Source organism: Metarhizium album, assembly GCF_000804445.1.
Source record: "Metarhizium album ARSEF 1941 chromosome Unknown scaffold_1, whole genome shotgun sequence".
Classification (NCBI taxonomy): domain Eukaryota; kingdom Fungi; phylum Ascomycota; class Sordariomycetes; order Hypocreales; family Clavicipitaceae; genus Metarhizium; species Metarhizium album.
In genome coordinates, this window is record NW_024467575.1 from 138697 (window position 1) to 160957 (window position 22261).

General features: G+C 55.6%; 6 protein-coding genes across 6 annotated transcripts; 3 read left to right on the forward strand and 3 right to left on the reverse strand.

Annotated features, from left to right (window-relative positions):
- Positions 1–786: 786 nt before the first annotated feature.
- MAM_00042 (DNA mismatch repair protein MSH2) lies at positions 787–3696 on the forward strand (the record flags this gene model as incomplete). The annotated part of the gene is made up of 3 exons (XM_040818842.1): positions 787–810; positions 892–1023; positions 1081–3696. 3 exons carry the CDS (start codon positions 787–789, stop codon positions 3694–3696), a joined length of 2772 nt encoding a protein of 923 aa, XP_040682106.1.
- A 582-nt stretch (positions 3697–4278) lies between these two features.
- Positions 4279–5216, reverse strand: MAM_00043 (Mitochondrial import inner membrane translocase subunit Tim17 family protein; the record flags this gene model as incomplete). The annotated part of the gene is made up of 4 exons (XM_040818843.1): positions 4279–4382; positions 4455–4643; positions 4750–4869; positions 5000–5216. 4 exons carry the CDS (start codon positions 5214–5216, stop codon positions 4279–4281), a joined length of 630 nt encoding a protein of 209 aa, XP_040682107.1.
- Positions 5217–5699: 483 nt separating this feature from the next.
- On the forward strand, positions 5700–6863 carry MAM_00044 (tRNA (guanine-N(1)-)-methyltransferase; the record flags this gene model as incomplete). Its single annotated transcript, XM_040818844.1, has 1 exon — positions 5700–6863. The coding sequence occupies one exon, from the start codon at positions 5700–5702 to the stop codon at positions 6861–6863; it is 1164 nt and encodes a 387-aa protein (XP_040682108.1).
- A 136-nt stretch (positions 6864–6999) lies between these two features.
- MAM_00045 (DNA primase small subunit) lies at positions 7000–8787 on the reverse strand (the record flags this gene model as incomplete). The annotated part of the gene is made up of 4 exons (XM_040818845.1): positions 7000–7624; positions 7678–8124; positions 8210–8416; positions 8510–8787. 4 exons carry the CDS (start codon positions 8785–8787, stop codon positions 7000–7002), a joined length of 1557 nt encoding a protein of 518 aa, XP_040682109.1.
- Positions 8788–10944: 2157 nt separating this feature from the next.
- MAM_00046 (response regulator-like protein) lies at positions 10945–13161 on the reverse strand (the record flags this gene model as incomplete). The annotated part of the gene is made up of 5 exons (XM_040818846.1): positions 10945–11312; positions 11394–11592; positions 11695–12555; positions 12628–12768; positions 13105–13161. The coding sequence occupies 5 exons, from the start codon at positions 13159–13161 to the stop codon at positions 10945–10947; spliced, it is 1626 nt and encodes a 541-aa protein (XP_040682110.1).
- Positions 13162–19490: 6329 nt separating this feature from the next.
- Positions 19491–21830, forward strand: MAM_00047 (translation initiation factor eIF-2B epsilon subunit; the record flags this gene model as incomplete). The annotated part of the gene is made up of 2 exons (XM_040818847.1): positions 19491–19568; positions 19791–21830. The coding sequence occupies 2 exons, from the start codon at positions 19491–19493 to the stop codon at positions 21828–21830; spliced, it is 2118 nt and encodes a 705-aa protein (XP_040682111.1).
- Positions 21831–22261: the final 431 nt, after the last annotated feature.

Consider the following 22261-nt stretch of genomic DNA (forward strand, 5'->3'; position numbering starts at 1 on the left):
GCCGTTATCCACACCCAACCCGAAGGTCAAGCCGGTCGGCCAGTCTATATCTGACAGACGACGGCCTTGCTTGAAATCGGCGGTCAGCCTGCGGTATATTCCGTTCTCGTACTCGGTACTCCGTACTCGATGAATTGATTCTTGATGGGCTCGGGAGTCGTCCGTCGCTCGAGAGTCGTCGATTGACAGGCCAAGCCTCAAAACGTACGGAGTCCTTGTCGAGTGAGAAAATGCTCGAGGGATAGAGAAGCAACACCAAAACCAAAAGCATGTTTGGGCTCACCACGGCCCCGCCCAAGTTGACAAGTCTTTTTTGCACAAAAAATGATAGATTTGTGACCGACGTTTGGAAGGCCTCCGTTGTCAGATTCCCACTACGTCTACGGAGTACGTGCAGTAAGCGTGAGGCAAAGAGTAGTTATTGACCAGAGCAGGTACCAGGCTTATCGCGTGCCCGACGGCAACACAGACTGTACTCCGTACGGTACGTACCTACCTGATGTGCTCCGTACCTTTTGCCTGACCAGGCTCCCTGCCAGCCACGACGGACAGCCTCAGCCACATTCAGCCACCATTCGCAGCCGCCAACTGTGTGTGGCCTTTGCCAGACCCTTACCCTTTTAATTGTAACCCCTCCCCGAAAAACGCGTCTCCCGGCCTCCGTGCAGTTGCCGACGCGTCTCGACGTTTCGCAGACCAAAAGGTGGCACCGACCTCGCCTCCGTCGTTCATCGCTGTGCTTTTTGTCAGGGCGTGTGAGTTTGCACGAGGGATAACACCCCGGCCATGGCTTCAAGACCTGAATTAAAGGTGAGCATCTGCACAGTCTGCTTCTCGTTTGGGGTTTCAGACATTCACTAACTCGAGCCAACCCGATCCGACTCGACCTAGCTCGACGACGAGGGCGGCTTCATTCGATTCTACAAGTCCCTCCCCGATGTAGGGGAGGACACCATCAGGATATTCGACCGAGGCGACTGGTACACGGCACACGGTGACAATGCCTCCTTCATTGCCAGAACGGTAATGCTTCTGCATCGGCTCTGTCGCGTAACCCCTCAGTGAGCTAATGTCGGCCAGGTCTACAAAACGACCTCCGTTCTCCGCCAGCTAGGTCGAAACGACCATACCGGCCTTCCATCTGTAACAATGACCATCACAGTCTTCCGTCAGTTTCTCAGAGAAGCTCTATTCAAGCTGGGCCGACGCATCGAAATTTGGGAGAGCCCCAATGGTCGGATGAACTGGAAGTGCGTCAAGCAGGCCTCCCCCGGCAATCTGCAGGACGTCGAGGACGACCTTGGCGGCCAGATTGAATCTGCGCCAATGATCATGGCAGTCAAGATTTCAGCCAGAGCATCCGAGGCAAGGAGTGTCGGCGTGTGTTTTGCCGATGCCAGCGTCAGAGAGCTCGGAGTTAGCGAGTTCCTAGACAACGACCTCTACTCCAACTTTGAATCTTTGCTCATTCAACTGGGTGTTCGGGAATGCGTTATCCAGCTCGATAAAGGCGACAAGGATAAGGATCCCGAACTGGCCAAACTCAGACAAATCATTGACAACTGCGGAGTCGCCGTTGCTGAGCGTCCTGCGGGGGACTTTGGTACGCGGGATATCGAGCAGGACCTCGCTCGTTTACTCAAGGACGACAAGTCTGTTCATCTTCTCCCCCAGACTGATCTCAAGCTTGCCATGGGGTCCGCAGCCTCATTGATCAAATACCTCGGAGTCCTGCAGGATCCATCAAACTTTGGGCAGTACCAGCTCTACCAGCACGACCTGGCGCAGTTCATGAAACTTGACGCCGCAGCTCTCAAAGCCCTTAATTTGATGCCTGGTCCGCGCGACGGATCCAAGACGATGAGCATCTATGGCGTCCTCAATCACTGCAAGACGCCAGTCGGCAGCCGCTTGCTCGCTCAATGGTTGAAGCAGCCCCTGATGGATAAGGACGAGATTGAGAAGCGCCAACAGTTGGTCGAGGCTTTCTTCACCGACACGGAGCTGAGACAAACCATGCAAGAGGAACATCTTCGCTCCGTGCCGGATCTCTATCGCCTGTCCAAGAGGTTCCAGCGAGGCAAGGCAAATTTGGAAGATGTTGTTCGTGCATACCAGGTTGTGATTCGACTCCCTGGCTTCATTGGCACTTTGGAGGGTGTGATGGATGAAGCCCATCGAGATCCTCTTGATGTGGCGTACACCACCAAGTTGCGTGAGCTGTCTGATAGCCTTGGCAAATTGCAAGACATGGTAGAACAGACAGTTGATCTGGATGCACTCGACCGGCATGAATACATTATCAAATCTGAGTACGATCAAGGACTGCGGACTATTCGCAGGAAGCTTGATCAGCTCGACCGCGACATCAGGGCAGAGTTCCATGAGGCTGCCCGGGACCTAGGTCAGGAAGCAGACAAGAAAATATTCCTAGAGACCAGCCACAAGGTCCACGGCGTTTGCATGCGACTGACGAGGCAAGAAGCCGGCTGCATTCGAAACAAGCCAAGCTATCAAGAATGCTCTACACAAAAAAATGGCGTATACTTTACCACAAAAAAGATGCAGTCCTACCGACGGGAGCACGATCAGCTTTCGCAGAATTACAACAGGACCCAGAGCAGTCTGGTCAATGAGGTTGTTCATGTTGCGTCATCATACTGTCCCGTTCTCGAGCGGCTTGCGGGCGTGCTAGCTCACCTTGATGTGATCGTATCGCTCGCCCATTGCTCCGTCCATGCTCCAGTGGCATATGTGCGGCCCAAGATGCATACCCGAGGCGAAGGCCAAACCCGACTAATCGGCGCTCGCCATCCTTGCATGGAGCTGCAGGACGATGTGCAATTCATCACCAACGACCTCGAATTCACCAGAGACAGGTCATCCTTTCTAATCATCACTGGGCCCAACATGGGCGGCAAATCGACCTACATCCGACAAGCCGGCGTCATCGCGCTCATGGCCCAAATTGGCTGCTTTGTACCTTGTACCGAGGCAGAGCTCAGCATATTTGACTCCATCCTCGCTCGTGTTGGTGCCAGTGACTCGCAGCTAAAGGGGGTATCTACGTTCATGGCAGAGATGCTAGAGACGGCAAATATTCTAAAATCTGCTACAAAAGAATCCCTGATCATTATCGACGAGCTTGGGCGAGGCACATCTACGTACGACGGCTTCGGACTGGCGTGGGCCATTTCGGAACACATTGTCAAGGAGATCGGCTGCTTCGCCATGTTCGCAACTCACTTCCACGAGTTGACCGCCCTAGCGGATCAATATCCCCAGGTGCGCAACCTGCACGTCACGGCGCACATCAGCGGCACTGGCAAGGATGGTAACAATAAGCGTGAAGTAACGCTTCTGTACAAGGTAGAGCCGGGTATTTGCGACCAGAGCTTCGGCATACACGTGGCAGAATTGGTGCGCTTCCCCGACAAGGTGGTACGCATGGCAAAGCGTAAAGCCGACGAGCTGGAGGACTTTACGACCAAGCACGAGGACAATACGCTGTCTTACAGCAAGGAGGACGTGGAGGAGGGTAGCGCAATGCTCAAGCAGTTACTCGTACGGTGGAAGGAGCAGGTCAACAAGCAAGAGATGAGCCAGGAAGAAAAGGTCGCCAAGTTGAAGGAGCTCGTGTCTGCTGATTCGAAGCTACTGGCGAACCCATTCTTTCAGTCAGTCAAGGCTCTGTAATCAACAGGGTGGCTGTGATTGGCAGGGAAATGCTCCCGAGTCCGGACCGGGCACGTTTGCGGAGTTTGGGCTTGTACAATATTTGGTTTCGCCAGCCGAGGCGCCGGAGCATATTTTGGGCGTGTGGAAAGATGGGAGAATTAGTTGACAGGATAACTTTGACATATCACAGCCACGTCTGCGTCACGTGAACCGGCGCCAGGTGCTTGCAGACTGTAGTCTTGCGCCGGAGGCTGATTCTCTAGATGTATCAGGTGGGTTACGACCTCGGATACGGATCCTAGCTGACATGCTGAGCCGAGTATCGCAATGCCGAGGACGACGAACGAAGACTACGCGAGTGCCATGGTCGGAAAAGGTCAAGCACCGCGTCCCCATCTCGAGGCATCTCCTCTTACACCACAGGTGTCGTAGTCCACCTCGGGTGACAGCGTTACTGTTATATTACTTTTGACGCGCCTGACACAAGAAAACCGCAACGTCCTCGTAGTAGCTTGTCTTCCGCCCCCCCCCGGAAGAGGTATATACGTTTCTCAGACAGTGGCGTCTCTACTTCCTGGCAATACAATATTTCCCTTCCCCCTATCGGCCGCCCTCCACGGTCGCCTTGACAGGGTTGATCTCGAATCCGTACGCCTCCCTAATGCGCTCGCGTCTCCGCTCCTCATAACCAGGAGGCCGGATGCCTGTCCCAAAGCACGGTCAGCAAGACATTTCGAGCCGCCACCAAAAAAAAAAGCAACCAAGACTGCACGTACCTCGACCCTCGCCCAGCTCGGCAACAGTCTGCTCAACGGGCAGCCTGGTCGTCCTCCTAACTCTCTCCTTGCGCTCGAATTCGTCAGACTCCTTCTTGAAGGAGTCGATGCGGCCGCCGAGGAAGTACAGCGCGCCCTGGATGGCGCCCACGGCACCGCCGAGACCCATGACGACGGGCATTCGCCGAGCTGTTTTCTCAGGTCAGGCGTCAAATGTCCCTGTTCATATCACATCCCCCGCCTCCCCGCGGCGGCGTGATGCCGCACGGGCAGAGACGTTGACGTTTCGACGTACATGGAAGGCCGAGGACGCCGCCGCACATGAAGCCACCAAAGGCGGCGGCCCAGGCGTCCTCCTTTTCGCGCAGGTTCATCATGGTTCTGGAGAAGAAGGCGTACGCGGCGGGACTGGCGGCTGCAGACGAGCAAAGGAGGATAGAATGAATTAGTTCCGGGTTCGGTGGGAGCTCGCCGTGCCGTGCGTGGCAAGCCGGCAAGGGTAAGGGTCAACGAGGGGACGCGCGGGGGAAGGGCCAAACTCATACCGCAGATTCCGATGACGGGAGCGCCGCGGGTGAAGATGCCCAGGGCGCCGAGGTTGCGCTTCGACATGGCGTTGCGGATGGCCGCGAGGAAGAGGCCGGCTCCCAGGCCGATGGCGGCCGTCTTGGCCGTCTCGTCGAGCACATCGTGGGGGGTGTAGGGCTGCTCAGGCGGCAGCGTAGCCTGGTGGCTCTGGCTCGGGCTCGAGTGGTGGTCCATGGCGCCGCGCTGCGAATGTCTGGCTTTTCTCTCTCGCTGCGGATGGACGATGTCGTTGGATTTCTGGCGGCCAGGAGTGGGAGGGGCCGCACGGGTTCGCGTGATGTGTCAGCAATTGAGCGATGCGGATTGGCTGGGGCGGGCAGCTTTGCGTGCCCACGAATTTGCTCCGCCGGGGTGGGTGGTTTCTCTGCCGGTAACACACGGCGCGCAAACCCAAAGGAATCACATCCTGAGACGGGCTTCTCTTTTCGGAGCTGGCTTGTTGCTCTAGTCGTTGCGGGCTCGTCGCTCACGCCGCTACTTGTGCTGGTCGATTCCGCGGCAAAGCTCCCCGGCGACACAAGTCACCACTCATACATCCACAAAGCTGACCCGACGAACCCGCCACAAAGGATCTGGAAGTAGCCCGCCAGACAAGAGTCTCGCATTGTCGCCTGACCTCACCAAAGGCATCCCTTGGGCGGAGGAGGGAGGGGGAAAATGAGCCCAACGGACAACCCCCAGGCACTCCCTACCAGCAGCGAGACCGCGCAAGACAACCAACAGGTCCAAGGTACAGCCACGCCAGCGGCGGCGGCGGCAGCAGCAGCAGCAGCACCCAAGTCCAAGAACGCGCTCAAGCGCCTCCGCCGCGCGCAGGAATGGGAGGACGGCCGGGAGGACCGCAAGCGACGGCGGCGAGAGAAGCGCGTGGCCAGCAAGGCCCGCCGCCGCGAGCAGCGGGCCGAGCTGCTGGCCGGGGGCGCCGATCCCGCCGTCTTGTTCGCCAAGAGGACGCCCGCGCGGCTTGTGCCCGTCTCGCTCATCCTGGACTGCGACTTCGAGTCGTACATGACGGATCGGGAGCTCGTCTCGCTCTCGAGCCAAGTCACGCGGTGCTACTCCGAGAACCGCAACTTCAAGTACAGCTCGCACCTCTGGGTCAGCGGTTGGCGGGGCAGGCTGAGGGAGCGCTTCGAAACGGCCATGGAGAACCAGCACGCCAACTGGAAGGGGATCGGGTTTGAGGAGGGCGATTTCCTGGCCGCCGCGGCGCGAGCGAGGGAGGCCATGAGGACCCCGGCCGGGGGGGACGTGATTGACGCGCTGCGGAGGAGCGTCGGCGCTGCCGCCGAGCGGGACGGGGACGACGAGGAGCCGTTCCCCTTGCCTGGGCCGGTGCCCGAGCTGGATGAGGCGTACGGGGACGTGGTTTACCTGACGTCCGAGTCGCCCTGTACGCTGGACAGGCTGGAGCCCAATACGAGTTATGTCATAGGCGGGCTGGTGGACAGGAACCGCGAGAAGGGGCTGTGCTACAGACGAGCTGTGGCAAGGGGCATTCGCACGGCCAGGCTGCCGATAGGACAGTACGTGAAGCTGCGGACGCGGCAGGTTCTCGCTACGAATCACGTGGTGGAGATAATGCTGCGGTGGCTGGAGTGTGAGGACTGGGCCGAGGCGTTTATGCACGTTATTCCCAAGAGAAAAGGCTACGAGATGATTGCGGACGTTAGTGAGGCGAAGACGGGTGACGACGACCCGGAGGGAAATGGCCATGAGAACGAGGGTGGGAACGAGGGTGGGAACGAGGATGGAAATGAGGGTGAGAACGAGGGCGAGAACGAGGCTGAAAGTAAAGAATACAGTCCAGACGCAAGGTAGGGCTCACAACGATGAAAAGGACATGGTCCAAAAAGTTAGATATTTACACCAGAGACTGCGCCAGCCCAGCAAGTAAGCGTGATTGATGGTTATTTGTCCCTGCCCCCCACGCACATTCCCTCTACGCGTTCGACTTCTAGAAATCGATGGCATCCTCCCTCTCCCTCTTCACCCGCACGTCCCTCTCATCCTTCATGACCCCGTTGACGAATGACCGGAAATATTCCACGTAGGGTTTTAGGCTCGTCTTTTCCCAGTCCGAGATACCTTTGCCGTTGTCGTCTTGACTCGCGCCGCGCCCCTCTCCTTTCCATGAATCAATCTCGCCCAAAAGTTCCTGGACGGTAGGAACTGCCAAGGGGTCAAATTGCTCAAGTTCCCTGGTGTCGATTGGCACACACACGCGACCCGTGCCAGGGTGCACCACGAATGGGCTCTTGAGCAAATGGTTCAGTTTCTTGCTGACCTCGATGTCGAGTCGGGGGTAGGTGTATTCGAGGACAATGTCTTGCTTTGCTTCGAGGAGCGCCCGCGCATCCAGGTTCTTGCTGGCGCCAGACTTGGCCACGGCGTCAATGTCGGCCCATTTCGACGCCGAGGCTCTTCCAGGGGCGGCATCCCATCTGCGACGGAGGGACTCGTTCAGGTTTCGGTCGGGAAGCAGTTGCAGGAGTCTCTCGTATCGCTCCTCGGTGCCCCAGGGGTCTTGCAGTTCCAGAACGTCTTCCTGGAAGTGGGATTTCAGGATCTCGAGGCTCCGGCTGCGGCATCTGTTAGCATCCAACGAGCAAACTGACTGCATGTGCAAGCTTACGCCAGGTGGGGGTGCAACGGCCTCCGAACGTTGACCTTCTTCCCACTTTGCGCCCCTCCCTTGATGACTTCGAGGTAGCCGGCAATGGCCCTCCTCTTGTGGTCATCCAGACTTCGGACTTTCTTGTCGCACACCCAAGCGTGGGCGCCACGTCGACCCGAGTACACCCACATGATGTGCTTGAAGCCAAAGTCGTCACGCAGGGCGACGTCGACGACCTTGATGGCCATAGTCATGAACGTCCAGCACTTGTTGCAAATGTTGGCCTTGTCGCAGCAGGTTCGGATATCGTCATAGTCGGTCAAGTCGATATCGAAGCAGAGTTCCTTGGCCAGGGGTTTGAAAGCAGACGAGTTGCGGAGCGTCTTGCGGTCCCGGGGGTTTGTCGAGTACACGGGCCCGATTTCGAAACGAGAGGGCATGAGACGGAGGACGTCTTTGCGGAGGCTTCAACGGAGAACCGTGTTAGTGGCGCGACAGGGTGAAGAGCGAGAGGGCAAGGGCTGATGCGGAACAGTGCCGGTGGACGCACAGGTCTGCTGTTGCAAACGACTGATATCGCAGGTATGCGTCATTTTGCAGAGTGAATGCGAACTCTCGGTTTCCAAAATCGTTGGTCGGAGTTGGGCTGTGGTTTAGCCACTGGAAGAGCTGGCGCCAGGGAAAGAGTCGTTGGTAGAAACTTCTCATCACTTCAGGGTCGGATGCTTTCAACGCGCCAACATGGCTGCAGGCAATACTGGTCAGCGTTTCGAGCGGCAAGGAATTGTCTGACGAGGTGCCAATGACGTAAAGATGAAGGCTGCTGAGCAACACGAGCCTCGTTACTTACGTCGGTGACGGTACCCTTGGCGGCGGGCTGCAGTGTTGTTTCTTACTTGGCGCAGGGCCAGGAAACTCTTCGTCTTCCGAAGCTTCGGCATCAAAGATGTCAGTAAACCTGGTGTGCTCGTTGACGGGGGCGACTTGATGCGCATCACGGTCCATGTCAACATCGTCGTCGTCGCCGGCGGTCTCGCGGCCAATGGTGGCAGGAAGACCAGAGTCTTCCATGGTTTCGTGCTTGACGGCGCCTTGAGACGACGTCGGGTGCGCAATTGAATGTGGCATTTCCGGACTTGAAGTCATGTCCCTTTTGCGATGGAAGCACGACCAAGGCAGAATGAGGCGCGTGGGACGCGTCGAGGGGACGAGTGGGGCAGTAGCGCGCGTAAATGGACTTTTGAGATTTGAGATTTCATGACCAGCCGCCAGCCACAACGGCAAGTAGCCATGACCACAGCCTCAGCCACAAGTCTCAGCCGCGGCACACAATTGTGACCGATGTGCAAGGGGGAGAGGCCCTCGACGAGGTCGAGATGCATGCCGTGTCTGTAATACAGTTTCGTATCACAAATCCACGCAGACACCCGTGCGGCGCCGTCGATGGTACAGTTTGCTTCTCCCCGTCCGTGTCTGCCTGCGTCTGCCCGTCGTGTGCTGCCCCAATCTGCAGAAAATAAGGGCCCCATCGCAAAAGGCACGAGGCAGGGCCCAATTCCATCCCGTGCATAGTCTGTACTTGTCCGTACTCGGTGCAGTACTAGAAGTAGTGGTTACGCACTACGTACCTAGGTACTTAAATAGGTAAGTACCTACCTAGGTAGGTAGTGGTAGGAACTACGGAGTACTCAAGTCTGGGACGACTCCGCACTACTCCGTTGCACTCCGCACCGACCTTCAAGGCAGTTGACCCCTGCGTCTCGTCTTTTCTTGAACCCTTGCGCCGCCGGCCCGCCGCAGACGTCACTTGCTCTGCCGTGCACAGCAAACGAAACCAGCCGATATGGACAACTTGGCAACTTTTCTGCACCGTCTGCGTGTTTGCTTGCTTGCTTGCTTGCTTGCTTGCTTGCTTGCTTCCCGCCCCCCGTTCCTTTCTGTTTGCCGTCGCCATACCGCCGCGTCAGGGCAGGCGGGCGTCCTGGTGGGAAGCGGCATCGGCGCTCCATTGATGATGTGCCGTGTACGGGAGTACCGAGCAGTGTTGGAAAGTCGCCCAGACGCCCAGGTACATGTACGTACTTGGAGGTCGTAGGTACTTACCTAGGTACCTACTTACTTGGGAAGTACGTGCTCGAGTCTTCCACCACTCCGCCAACTCGTCGCGAGGCTTGGAGGGGGTCCAACACTCACGACCACACGCTGCAGTAGGTTGGTCCATCGTCAACAGAACAAGCCGCCCCTTCACAGCCAGCAAGTCTGTGCTGCGCTGCGTTGGCCCCCCATCCATCCCCATCCCTTGTTTGCTGTCCTGGATCGCCCAACCCGCAATCGCCGTGGCCCCGAGCTCCCCGCCTGCTCGCCCGGTCCAGACCGTGATGGACCGCAGATGGACCTCAGATGGACCTCAGCCCGGACGCCGGGGTCCCGGCCCTGGACGTTGGAGATTGGCGCCACTCCCTGCTTGAGACCTGCTGGTCTGGCCTGGCCTGGTCTCCTCTGGTCTCCTCTTACATATATATCAACCCCCGATGATGCCCTCCCGTCCCTCCCTCTCACTCCTTTCAGGAACCTATCCCACATCTACCGAGCACCCAAGTACCCAACAACCTGTTCGACCAGACTCCCAACATCATTCAGCGCCATTAAACAGACCACCATGCCCTCGGCCGACACGTAGCTGCCAAGATGCCCCAAGGAAAATGCATGGTAAGGCGGCGTAAACGGCGCCCCATATCCATTGGCCCTCCTTTTCTTTCGTACATGTATAGGAATTATCAAGTTAACCGTTAGTATTCCACAGATCTTGTATACAACCTGCTCCCCATGTAAAAGCCCTCGTTCCCTTGCATAGCATCATCTGAAAATGGCTCTCATGACCAAGAGACTTGGAGGATATCATTGACAAGAAAAAATGGTCCCTTAACCAAATGACTCCCCCTTCCCACTTGCCTCAAGACTTTTTTTCGTTCCCGAAAAAAATGGCTCGCAGGTTAAGCCGTGTCGCATTACGTCTCCTACCAGGAAAGCGCATCTCCACCCCGAGGCCAATATTTCTGGTCATCATGCGACAGATCGAGTTGAGGTATCCTGGCGGAGCAGATCATTTTCGTTTCGTTGCTTCCATGAGCATAAATGCTTTTCTTTCTTGTCTTTGTGGAGAAAGAAAAATGTGCTCCGGTATACCGCAATCGAACCGATTCTCGCCACCCGAAAAAAAAAAAAAGGAGAGAGAATTTAAACTCTCCGTGTCCCCGAATTTCAAACACGTCCTAGCCTTACCCCTCACCCATAGTTGGCTTGTGGGATATCGAGTCTTGGACGCTTTTCGGGTGGGCTATCGTGATCCGAGGTTGGGAAATTCGACCGGCCTATGCTGTATTGGTTTCCCCCGTTCATTATGCCGTTCCATTGGTCAACGTTGCTCTGGCCCATCTGACCTGGGGACCAGCCTGAGCCGCCACCTCCGGGCGGCGTGCTGGACTCAAACTTGAGCGATGGGGGAGCGGCACCTATGTAAGGAACATTGCCCATGATAAATCCAGCAGCTTCTGGCTGCTCCGGGGGGTTCTCAAGAAGATGAGCTAAATGCGTCCTGACTGACTTGAGCATTCCTTCTTTAGTAAAAGGTTTTGCCAGTACCCCGTTCATGCCTTCGCAGCGCGGCGTCGTTAGTCTACGTGTTCACAGCACATGGCCTTCTGATAGCGCCTCATATTTTGAAGGAGTCTTACCATGTTCAAAGTATCCATTAACCTCTTCAGGCCTGATGTTCGAGGTCATCGCGATAATGGGAGTCGTGGGACAATGTTGGCGAATATACAGGGTTGCCGAAACACCATCGAGACGAGGCATGATAATGTCCATGAACATCAAGTCGAAATGATCCCGGCTTACATTGCTAACACGGACGAAGGCGTCGGCGCCATCCAGCTATGACAAGATTAGCGTCAGCCATTCACATGTGCGATATAGCCTGGCATCGTTCGCAACATCACGCAACGGGAGTCGCTCGACTTTTAATACAAGACTTACAGCATGCTCGACTTCGCAACCCATCGACTTCAAAAACTTGATACCGATCTTGGCGCAAGTCGGGTCATCCTCGACGAGGAAAACTTGCGGCTTTTTCGGACCCCACATCGGCGCAGATCGGTCTGTGCTGCTGGGCTCAGTTTTCGCCGGAACGGTAGAGATGGATGAAGGTGCTGAAATGGTCGCCTCGCCGGACATGGTGGTAGTGGTAGTGCTCGGGGTTGCTTCAATCGGAATCGCGAATGGAATTTTGTGAATGTGGTCAGGTTGAAAGGGATCAATACCGACAGTCTGCCCCACCGGGTAGACGGGATACCGACTGAGGTTCGTCATGGGGTCGTGCATGGGAGGCATGGTGACGGGTGTGATTAAAGCGGCAGATTCAGACGGGGTGGCGTATATGCCATGAAGACGCTCGAGTTCTCGGTCGGATACGGTATCGGGCATCACACTAGCCAAAAGTTCTCGCGCCCTGCGCAGTTCCGGCACGCCTTCTTCGACCTCGTTGGAGCCACTCGAGTTTATCGGCTGTCCCACCAAGCCTCGACTCCCCCTATCGCAGAGGGAGAGGTAATTGAGCATCTCGTACTGTGCCTGCTTCTGGGCATTCAACATCTTTTGCAAAGTCATGACCTCGTTCACGAGCAGGCGGTTGGTCTGGGATACTTCGGCAAACAGCTCCTGGAGTTGCTGGACCTGCTGTTGCGTGGCGGTTAACTGTTCTGATACGACACCGACATGTTGGCTTGTGGTAAAGTCCTCGGTGACCTGGGATTTTCTGGTCGCGGGAGTCTTCCGACGAATGTTATCAAGGCCATCCTTGCTGTCGGCGCGAAAGTCCGGGTGCTTGAACTCTAATACCTGGAAGCGCGGATCAAGTCAGTCTTTAAAATCCAACGTCTCCGTGTACAATCCAATCAATGCGCTTCATACATTTCCGCCTGGGTTGGACGATTCGCTATCGCTTGATGGTTTTACTTTGTGAAAATCGTACTTGTTCAATTGCCGAATGAAACTGGACATATTGCTATGCTTGAAGTGCTTAGGGAGGATCGATCGGGTAAATTTCTCGCTCTATGTCGAAATAGCAATACAACCGTCAGTCTCGGAAAAGCGTATTTGGTCACCCGAGTTGAAGACCAATGGATAAGACGTGGGTCGCACCTCGACGACGACGAAGGAATCGCCGTCCTTGCCCCATCGAGCTACATCTTGATGTGACGGGTCCTCCAGCATGCTACGAGAATTGTGATGGGCACGGCGAGTCAGTCATTCATTTGATATGAGCTTAGGGCGAGAAGGTGACGATGGATAATACCGGAAGAGTTTGCGAACCTGTTTAGGGCGCCAAGTTAGCCAATGAGCATGCTCATCTGTAACAAGAGCATTGAGCAGAAAGCGAGTACTCACGAATTCACTGGCGTTGTTGCTACCGCCAGCGGCGGTTGATATCTCGCCTCCCGACATTGTCGGGATTTGAGAAGAAGGTTGCGCCGGACCGAAGCCCAAGGTTGGCCGCCGGTGGCGAGTGTATCTGCACGCGCTCCGCAGCCGAATGCAAAATTGCGCAATGTCTGTCCCCTTTTGTCCTCGCAATGCCAAACCGGAAGAGAAAGGAGAGAGGAGGTGGTGGTGGTGGCGGCGGTGGTGGAGGAGGAAGGAAGGAAGGAAGGAGCGAGAGGCAATACGTAATACTCGGCTTCGGTCGGCGGCGATGATGTCTGCGTGCTGCTCCGTCGTACCACGGTGAGAAGTCGTCGGCGTAGGAGGCCGGGAGCGCGCAAGGTCGGCCGCTGATGGCTTCGGCGGTACAGGGTCGTCGTAGCTTCACATCTAAGTGGTGAATTGGCGATGGTGAGGCGTGCGGTCGAGGGAGCGGGCGGAAGGGTCGTCGACAGATGAAGAAGGTGAGAATGCGGATTTGGACGAGTCGCCCCGAGTCAACTGGTGTCTGGTCGAGTGGGAAGAAAAGGCGCTGGGACATGGGACATTGAGTTGGCCAGTTGACGGATGGATTGGGATCAATGGCACTGGGGCCCCTTGGATACTGGATGTGGGCCGGGGTGCTCCGTAGGACACTGAGAGCTGACGGGAGCAGGGGATGACATCTGGACTCCAGTGAGCGATCCATGTCCCTGCCCGCACTTGACCAGACATGGACTTGGACCAGCTCGACACGTCCCCATTATTATCCAATGTCGCTGCCGCAGTACCTACAGGTAAGTACTTAGGTACTTGAGGACCTAGGAGGTGGGCTTGTACCTGCGAACTTGTATCTAGGTGCCTACTTAAGTAAAGCACGGCACCCGGGTACTTGTAGGCAATAGTGGATGGACGTACGTACCCAGATGCTAGGTACTTAACTACTTGCCTGGGTCAGTCTGACCGGGCACACACGCACGCAGAGGCTCCGAGGCGAAAGGACGCAGGGGCAAGCCCGGAGTACGAATTACCAGTTATGTTATCTCTAAAAAGGTGACATCCATGTCTCGGACTGGACGACTACCGACGTAGGTACCTACCTACTTGAGTACTTAAGTAAGTAGGTACTTACCTGGGTAGGTGCTCAAGGCAACCTCGTCAAGCAGGTAGCTGTCAACGGGTTTTAGAATTAGAGTCAGAATGCCAGGACGAGTTGATTGACGCGACATGGACGAGGCACGCAGGACGAGGGGGCAAAGGCAGAGGCACCGAGAGCCGGCATGGGTACAAGTTTGGGCGGACACGGAGGGATTCGTTCAATGTAGCCCAGTAATCCAGACCCATTGTCGCGGCAGCGTGCAATCCGACTAGGAACCAGCGGAATCGCCGACTCGAGAGTGCGAAAGCGCAGGGTGGGAGAGAGTGCAAGCCAGTGTCTGTCATCATCTCGATGCAGCATGTCTCCGAAAGTCCTCGACTTGGACTCCGTGAACACCCATGTACCTCCAGTGCCGACTTGGTAGGAAGGTAGGTGCTTACATGAGGCAGGTACTCCAGACTCGACTCCCCCTCGCACCGACCACGGCTTAAGTACCTACTTAGTCTCGTGCTCGCTTGAACCAACCGACACTAGCGCCTGACGCTACGCTAACAATGGTCTAACTAGGCGACATCGAATCGAATCCGCCGAATCCAGCCAGACGAGATAGAAAACCAGACTATGCAGTTTTGTTTTGCCTCGATTGATGCTCATGGTACTGCGCAGCGCAGGCGCCGCAACGCCCGAGCCGACAGACGGACGGAGGATTCCAAACATTGCCAAAAGGACATGAAGAATCCACATCACATACCGACTCAGATACCCCGTGCCTGGTGCAGTACTTGTACACATGTCTGGTTTTCCAAGGCCTTGATCCGTCTAACGCGCAAGTAGAATACCGGGGCAGTCAACTCTTGTTCCTCGGGCAGGCAGTCGGTTTACCCTGGACAAGCACGCCGTAGGTGACTTGACGCATGGAATCCATCACGTCAACTTGGCTCGTGTGTCAAATCAATAGACCCGAGACCATGTCACCCCCCCCTAATACGCGCTTGACTTGAATCCAGAACGATACTCCGTACAGTACCATACAATCTACCGGCGACCTGGCAAGTTCCTCGAGACCGACAAAGAGGGGTCAACTGCGGAGTGGGAGCGGAATCCATCATCAATCAGCGCATCACGTGTTGGATGGGATGCATCCATCACCTTGGCAGGCCTCGACACGGCGACATGGCCAAAGATGACACAACACACATGTCCAGATGCCCATCTGTCCCTTCAAATGCTCTTGTCTCGTCGCTTCGTGTCTGGTTGGCCCAGGCCGGCGGAGGTTCTGCTTCTGCTTCTGCTTCTGCTTCTGTGCATGCACCCCTGCAAATAAACGTACACTTTCAGTACGGAGCACTACCGACGAAAGTACGGAGTAGCTTGTACATACATGCGTGTCTTGGTGCCCTGCAGCAAGCACTCAAGACGTCGACGCCAGTACTCAATATCAGTCCAGTACTCCGTACTCAGGTCCGGTGCTCCATCCACCCACTGTCCAGCTGCCGTCCACATGCAGGTGGCAACTGCATGCATCAATTGATGTCGGGTGGGTGTCTGGGGCACATTGACAGCGCTCGAGTCCTTGGGTCTTGGACTCTTGGGGGCCGCCGGGGCGCCGGATCAGCCCCGCCGCCTGCTTGGCTCAGCCTGGCTCGGACTCATCAACACCTCAACCACGTCACTGGAGCGTCTGCGCCCGCACTTGAGCCCTCGAGCTGCAGCTGCACGCCATTGGGAAGACGGTAGGCGGGTTGACGGGTTGACGGTTGACAGTTGACGGGTGACAGGCTGGCGTGCCAGCGGGCACCTGGGTCCTGGACCCATTCAACGTCGACTAGAGAGCCAGTCTCGGACCAATCATGATGGCCTGGTCAGGTGTAGACTTATTTTTTTTTTCATCTGGTCAACTTCCCATCGTTGATGCTGCAAGATCCCATGTGACCCCAGTGGCCCCAACAAATCGCCAAGGCCATGCAGCACTGCAGAGTACTACTGCGACTAGTCAAGTACTATGTGGCAAGCATTTGGCAATGATGATGAAGAATGACGCACCACAAGTCCGTTCATGTGCTTAGCGGAACAGACGGACAACTGTGCATGGCGTCCAGCCAGGAAGCAAAAATCCTTCAGACTCGATTCCGAACCAGCCGGCTCCTCTACGAGACCTTGTAGGTACCTAGATAGGCACCTTGGTATGTACACGCTTTTCGATCCGATGCGTCTCCTGTTGGATCCTAAAGTTGGTGGAGAGACCCAAGTTCAAACATCCATGGGATACCTAGGTAAGTACCTAGGAACTTACTTAGTAGCTGGGTACGTTCCCCAGGTACTTGAGTACTTACTACTAAGTAAGTAAGTACCTAAGGTACTTGCACTAGATGACGCACGCACGCACGTATTCCCGTCTTGTACTCGATACATGCGTACGAGACGTCCGGTAACTGCAACGTCTACCAACCAGGCCAGGGCCAAGTACCAGGTTGTTGTTGCTGTTGACTAGACGGTCCTCTTACTCCCGGGTCATATTCCCTATTTGCTGGGCACGAACCATGCCATGCATGCATGCATGCATGCATGTGCGTGCGTGCGTGCGTGTGTGTGTTGGAAGCGGCGTGCATGGATCCGTAAGTACGTACGGAGTAAGGAGTTACTCGTTGGTCCGAGGTGGCTTTGGCTGTCCTTGCGACGTCTAGCATTTAGTGCCCGTGTCTCGTCCAACAACCCGTCCTAAACATTTTAGTTCGGGGTTTATTTATTTCTCCTCTGCCCTTGTTCCTTTTTCCCGTCCACCCTGGTTGGCCGTTGGGCCATGCAGAGACCGTGTGGCGCATTCCGCCGCGCACAGTGGGGCCGCAGTCCCTCCTCTCAAGCGAGTATACGGAGTACTTTGTGCTTCACCACCACCGAGGTACCTTGAGCAATGTGCCCGTCTGTGAAGCCGATCCGTCAACAACCTGGCCGAGCTGCCGCGACAGAGACACCTGGCTCAATAAGCGAAGAACTATGAGCTGATAACCTCCGCCCTCTGGAGCCAACGAACCATGCGGGCACATTGGGTCCCTATGTCAAGTTTCCCTCCCACCTTTCCGCTCCCGCGGCTGCAAGCTTGGGTACCGGATGCAGGCTGCAGTCCAACGTGCATGGATTAGTGTGTGGGTGCCACCACACTCACCTCACCTCACCTCACCTTTTTACTCTCTCTCTCACCCTAGCTGCTCTCACGCTCGCCTCACGCTCATTCCCACGCCATCTCGCGCCGAGCCAGCTAGACGGATCTAGTCAAGTCGTTCGTTCGTTCCAACGCTTGTTTGTGTTTTACTCTTCAAAGTGCGCCATGGCGGGTCGCCGAGCCTCAGATTGGATCCGATATTCTTCTCACCTACACACTACTACTCCGCTGGAACTCGGATGTGCCCGCGGATCGAGCCACCCGCTGATCTGATCCCAGCTGAAAAAGGACGGGAAACTGGGTGAAAGGGAGGGAGGCAGTACTGGTCGTGCTCCATCACTCCATAACATGCAACATTTAGCAAATTGTTACAGCTCGTGTGATACCAGCAGATGAACTCGAAAGGCCGGCATCGTGAAACAAGAAAGAGGGGAATTAAAAAATAAAATAAAATAAAATAAAATAAACACCTCATCTCAATGACCCGGTCTCGGCGTATCACGACCCACGGGCATGTTTGCATGCTCCTGTCGCCAATTCCACCATGATCACGTTATCACATTTTCATGCCGTCTTATTGGAGAGCCCTGCCAGGATCGTGACGGCCCAGCCGTGTGTGTCTTTGTGTCTTGGGTTTGGGTTGTCTGTCGTCTCGGCGCCTCCGGCTTTCCTGCTGCTTAGGTAGGCATGGGCCGGCCCAGCTGAGTCCGCACGCGGTCAACATCAATCTCATCCATGTCACGATGCCGCTAAGCCCCGTCCCCGAAACGTTCCATGACTATTCTTCTCTTCACTTCTCAGGAACCCATGCTCGCAACATGTCACATTCTGAAAGGCGACAAACACCTACAAGCTGAGCTGACAAACACATGGCCAGGCTTTTCTCGCGTTGGGCCTTGTGCCTGGTCTGGTATTGCTGCTGAAGCCACTGAGGCTTTCGCATTCCCAGCGGTTCGGAACTTACATCAAGCCATGGATGGTTATGAGTTTCAACGTGACGTCGACTGCTGCAGGTGGGAGGGTGGGAGGATGGCGGGAGACGACGTCTCGACACAGAGTCCCCTTGTCAATTGCATATGCTCAATGCTTCAACGTTCCTCTGCTGGTGGTGGTCAATAGTATCGCCCGGTGGGCCAAGAACTGTGCCGAGATGCCAATATCCTTCCTGACCGCCGCATCCTGACGCCTTCCCGCGCAACGCTACAAGCCAAGAGACGGTGTTGGGCGTTTCTCCGACCCGGCTCACTGCGTCGCCTACTTGAGCTTGCACGATGTCGAATGATTCCTGGTACCCGTGAGACGGCTTCTTGGTGGTGACGTGCTCTTTTGTCCCCTCGGCTGCATTATTATACCCCATCCCAAGCTGTGTATGGCGTACACCCAAAACTCACTTAAGCAGCCCTAGCTAATATGTTACTTGGTATTTTTGCTTGCTGCAGACGTTGGATGGCGCTTCACTGTGTCGTGGGAGTGACTGACCCCGTGCAACATTGGATTGGCACTGGCACACTCGATCGGATTCGAGCCTCATCCAACACGCTTCCGGGGCTCCATTGAGGTTGACTGTTTATCCATTCCTAGATCTCGTATGCTGAGCCTCGTCAGTTCTGAGGCCGGGTCGTCTCGTCGAGGCCCGTTCTTTGGTGCCCATTGTCTATTGAAGAAAGGAAAGGTCTGGCATTGTAAAGACGAATTCAGTTCTCCATTAGGAAAGAGCAAGTCTATCATATCATATCAGGCTAGTGCACACAGGCGCTTACCTGGCCCGGCGAAGAGATCATGGACATTGAACAGCAACGAAGTATTATCCTATTATCCTTGGTAGAGGGAGGTTATAGGGTAGGCACATAAAGCCGAGTTGTCGAAGCTCGCATCCAACTTGTAAAGCCACCGAGGTGAACACAAGTTGTTGCGAGCCGCAGCCATCGTCCATGTTCAGAGACAGAGTCGGAGGACTCCAGAGCACTCGAGTGGGGCTGGCGAACGAACATCTGCCACAGCTCACCACCCACCGCTCACTGACTCATCAAGATTTGTGCTGTGACGGTCTCCTGTCCATGATTCAACTTTTCCCAGCTAACCCATTCATGTCTTCGCCATCTTGTCCAGCCGGCCATGTCGCACAAGGGCAAGCACAGCGCGGCCAAGGGCATTGACACCGAGAGCCACGGCGAGGATGTCTTGCAAGCAGTTGTATGTCGGATCGCGGGGCTCATGGTTCGTGATCCAAGTTCGAGGCTAATGTCGTGCCCTCCCTAGATTCTGGCCGACTCGTTTCAAGACAGATTCCGGCCGTTCACGATAGACAAGCCAAGAGTAAGATTTAATCAGGCGCTTGGAGATATTCCCCCTTCTCGCTCTCTTTTTTTTTTGGAAAGCCTGTGCCTTTCCTGGGCTGACTACTCTCCGCGGCAGTGTCTATTACCACTAGGGAACACTCCAATCATCGAGTACACTCTGGAGTTCCTGGCCATGAATGGCGTCCGTGAAGTGTACATATACTGCGGTGCCTTCACAGACCAAGTCGAAGATTACATTGGCCAGTCAAGATGGGCTACCACGTCGAGATGCTGCCCCTTCTCGGTTGTTCAGTTTGTTCGTTTGTCAGATGCGAGGTCCGCCGGGGACATCTTGCGCGATTTGGATAAGCGATCACTCGTCGACGGCGACTTTCTCGTGGTTCACGGAGACTTGGTGTCGAATTTTATGCTGGATGGCGTCCTCGCAGCACATCGGAAACGAAGAGGGAGGAGCGCCGCAAATATCATGACAGTTGTCCTGCGCAGTGGTGGTGACGAGCACCACCGTACAAAGACCAACGGAATCACGCCGATATTTGCAGTTGATGCCAATAATAAAAGATGCTTGCAATACGACGAAATGACCCCCTTACAAAGCGACCACTACTTGGCACTCGATCCAGCCATCCCCGACGAGTTGTCCACCGAGTTCGAAATCCGTTCCGACCTTATCGACGCCCACATTGATATCTGCACCCCTGAAGTATTGGCCCTCTGGTCAGAAAGCTTCGACTATGAGCTTCCCCGGAGAAACTTTCTCCACGGCGTTTTGAAAGATTGGGAGCTGAACGGAAAGATGATTTACGCCGAGATTTTGGAGGATGGATACGCCGCCCGTGCAAGCAACCTCCAGATGTACGATGCCATCAGCCGTGACATTCTGGGACGATGGACCTTCCCGTTTATCCCAGAGCATAATCTTGTACCGAATCAGACGTATCAGCGCCATGCAAACGGACTGGTGATGGAGCACAACGTTTTCCATGCACATGACGCGCGGATATCCAACGCCGTCCTTGCCGGGGACACCACCATCGGACTTGGGTCCCGAATATCCAACTGTTTTATTGGCTCGGGCTGTAAGATTGGTGCCAATGTTGTCCTGGAGGACTCATACGTTTGGGATAACACTATAATTTCGGATGGAACAAGAATATCGCGCTCTATTGTCGGCGACTCGGTGCTTATTGGCAAGGGCTGCACATTGCCTCCTGGTTCTCTAGTCGGCTCGCGGGTTCAGATCGGCGACGACATTACGTTAAACAAGAGCAGTATCTTGTCAGTTTTAACACCCTCCGGAGAGCCTGTTTCCAAGGACACGGAGCTCCTTGGGGCCAGCACAAATGCTGCTGCATTAACCGACCTTGACGACGAGGACGACTTGGACGAGAGGGACGCCTCGCGTCTGCAACGGTCTCTCATCTACTCACTTGCGGATCTCAACCTCTCAACATCGACTATTTCCACACTCGCATTTGACGCGGGCTCCGACTCTGATGCAGACGACAACTTCTTGTTCCCCGGGGCGGCCTCGTCGTCCCGGTCGCGACTCTCGTCGTTTGCCTCGGACGACTCTGCCGGCAAGCTGTCGTTCCACGCTGATGCGGTGCACGGCCTCCTGGACGCCCTCCGCGGTGAGACGAGCGATTTTGACGGCGCCAAGCTCGAGTTCATGGGACTGCGTCTTGCCAACGACGCCTCAGATGGCATGATGCGAGAAGCCATCGCCACGGCCTTTGCCCTTCGCGCCGCCGAGCTTCTGACCCCGGAGCACGGCTCACTAGAACCCACCAAGGCAGCAGAGAAGGCGCTGACCTTGAAGAAGGGCGCGACGGCCTTTATCGGCGAAGTCGGCGTCGGCGGCGAGGAATCAGAACAGGTCGAGTACATTCTCGCCACGCAAAAGGCACTCCAGCGCATCAAGAACCACGACCAGGCCAGGCTGAGCACCCTGCTGGCCGCGATGCTCCAGCAGCTGTATGTTCTAGATATCCTTGAGGAAGACGGGATCCTTGGATGGTGGCAAGACGGGAGGGCAGCCGACGGCGCTGGAATGGCCGCGCTCAAGGCCAACTGCAAGGTCTTGATTGAATGGCTGGAGAATGCCGAGGAAGAAGGCGAAGGCGAAGACGAGGACAGTGAAGACGAGCAGTAGATGTGCACCTCACAGGGACGTGCTGGGGATGCCAAAAATTTTGGGCATGTGGCACTATTTACCTCGAGGACAATGACTCACAACAGGGTCACAAATACGTCCCACGAAGGCGTTTCCTACGACGATTTCGAGTCGTATCAAATTGTTGCCGAACACGTCTTGCAGTGGAGGACGGTTCGTCACCTGATGAGCAACCCCAGGGGCAGAGAGTATGTCCTCGGAGGAATCGTAACGCACACCCAAAGCTATCGTCAAATTAGTGGTGTATTTTTACAAATGTGACTCTCTCCTGTATGTACCCTCCCATGGTGCGATTCTGCTCGATCATCGGGGATTCAGGGCCGGTTGTATCGAGGCGCTCTCCTGGACGCCGAAAACAATGGGACAAACCAGAGTTCAATCCGTCCTTTTTTTTTTCCCCCTTGACGGCC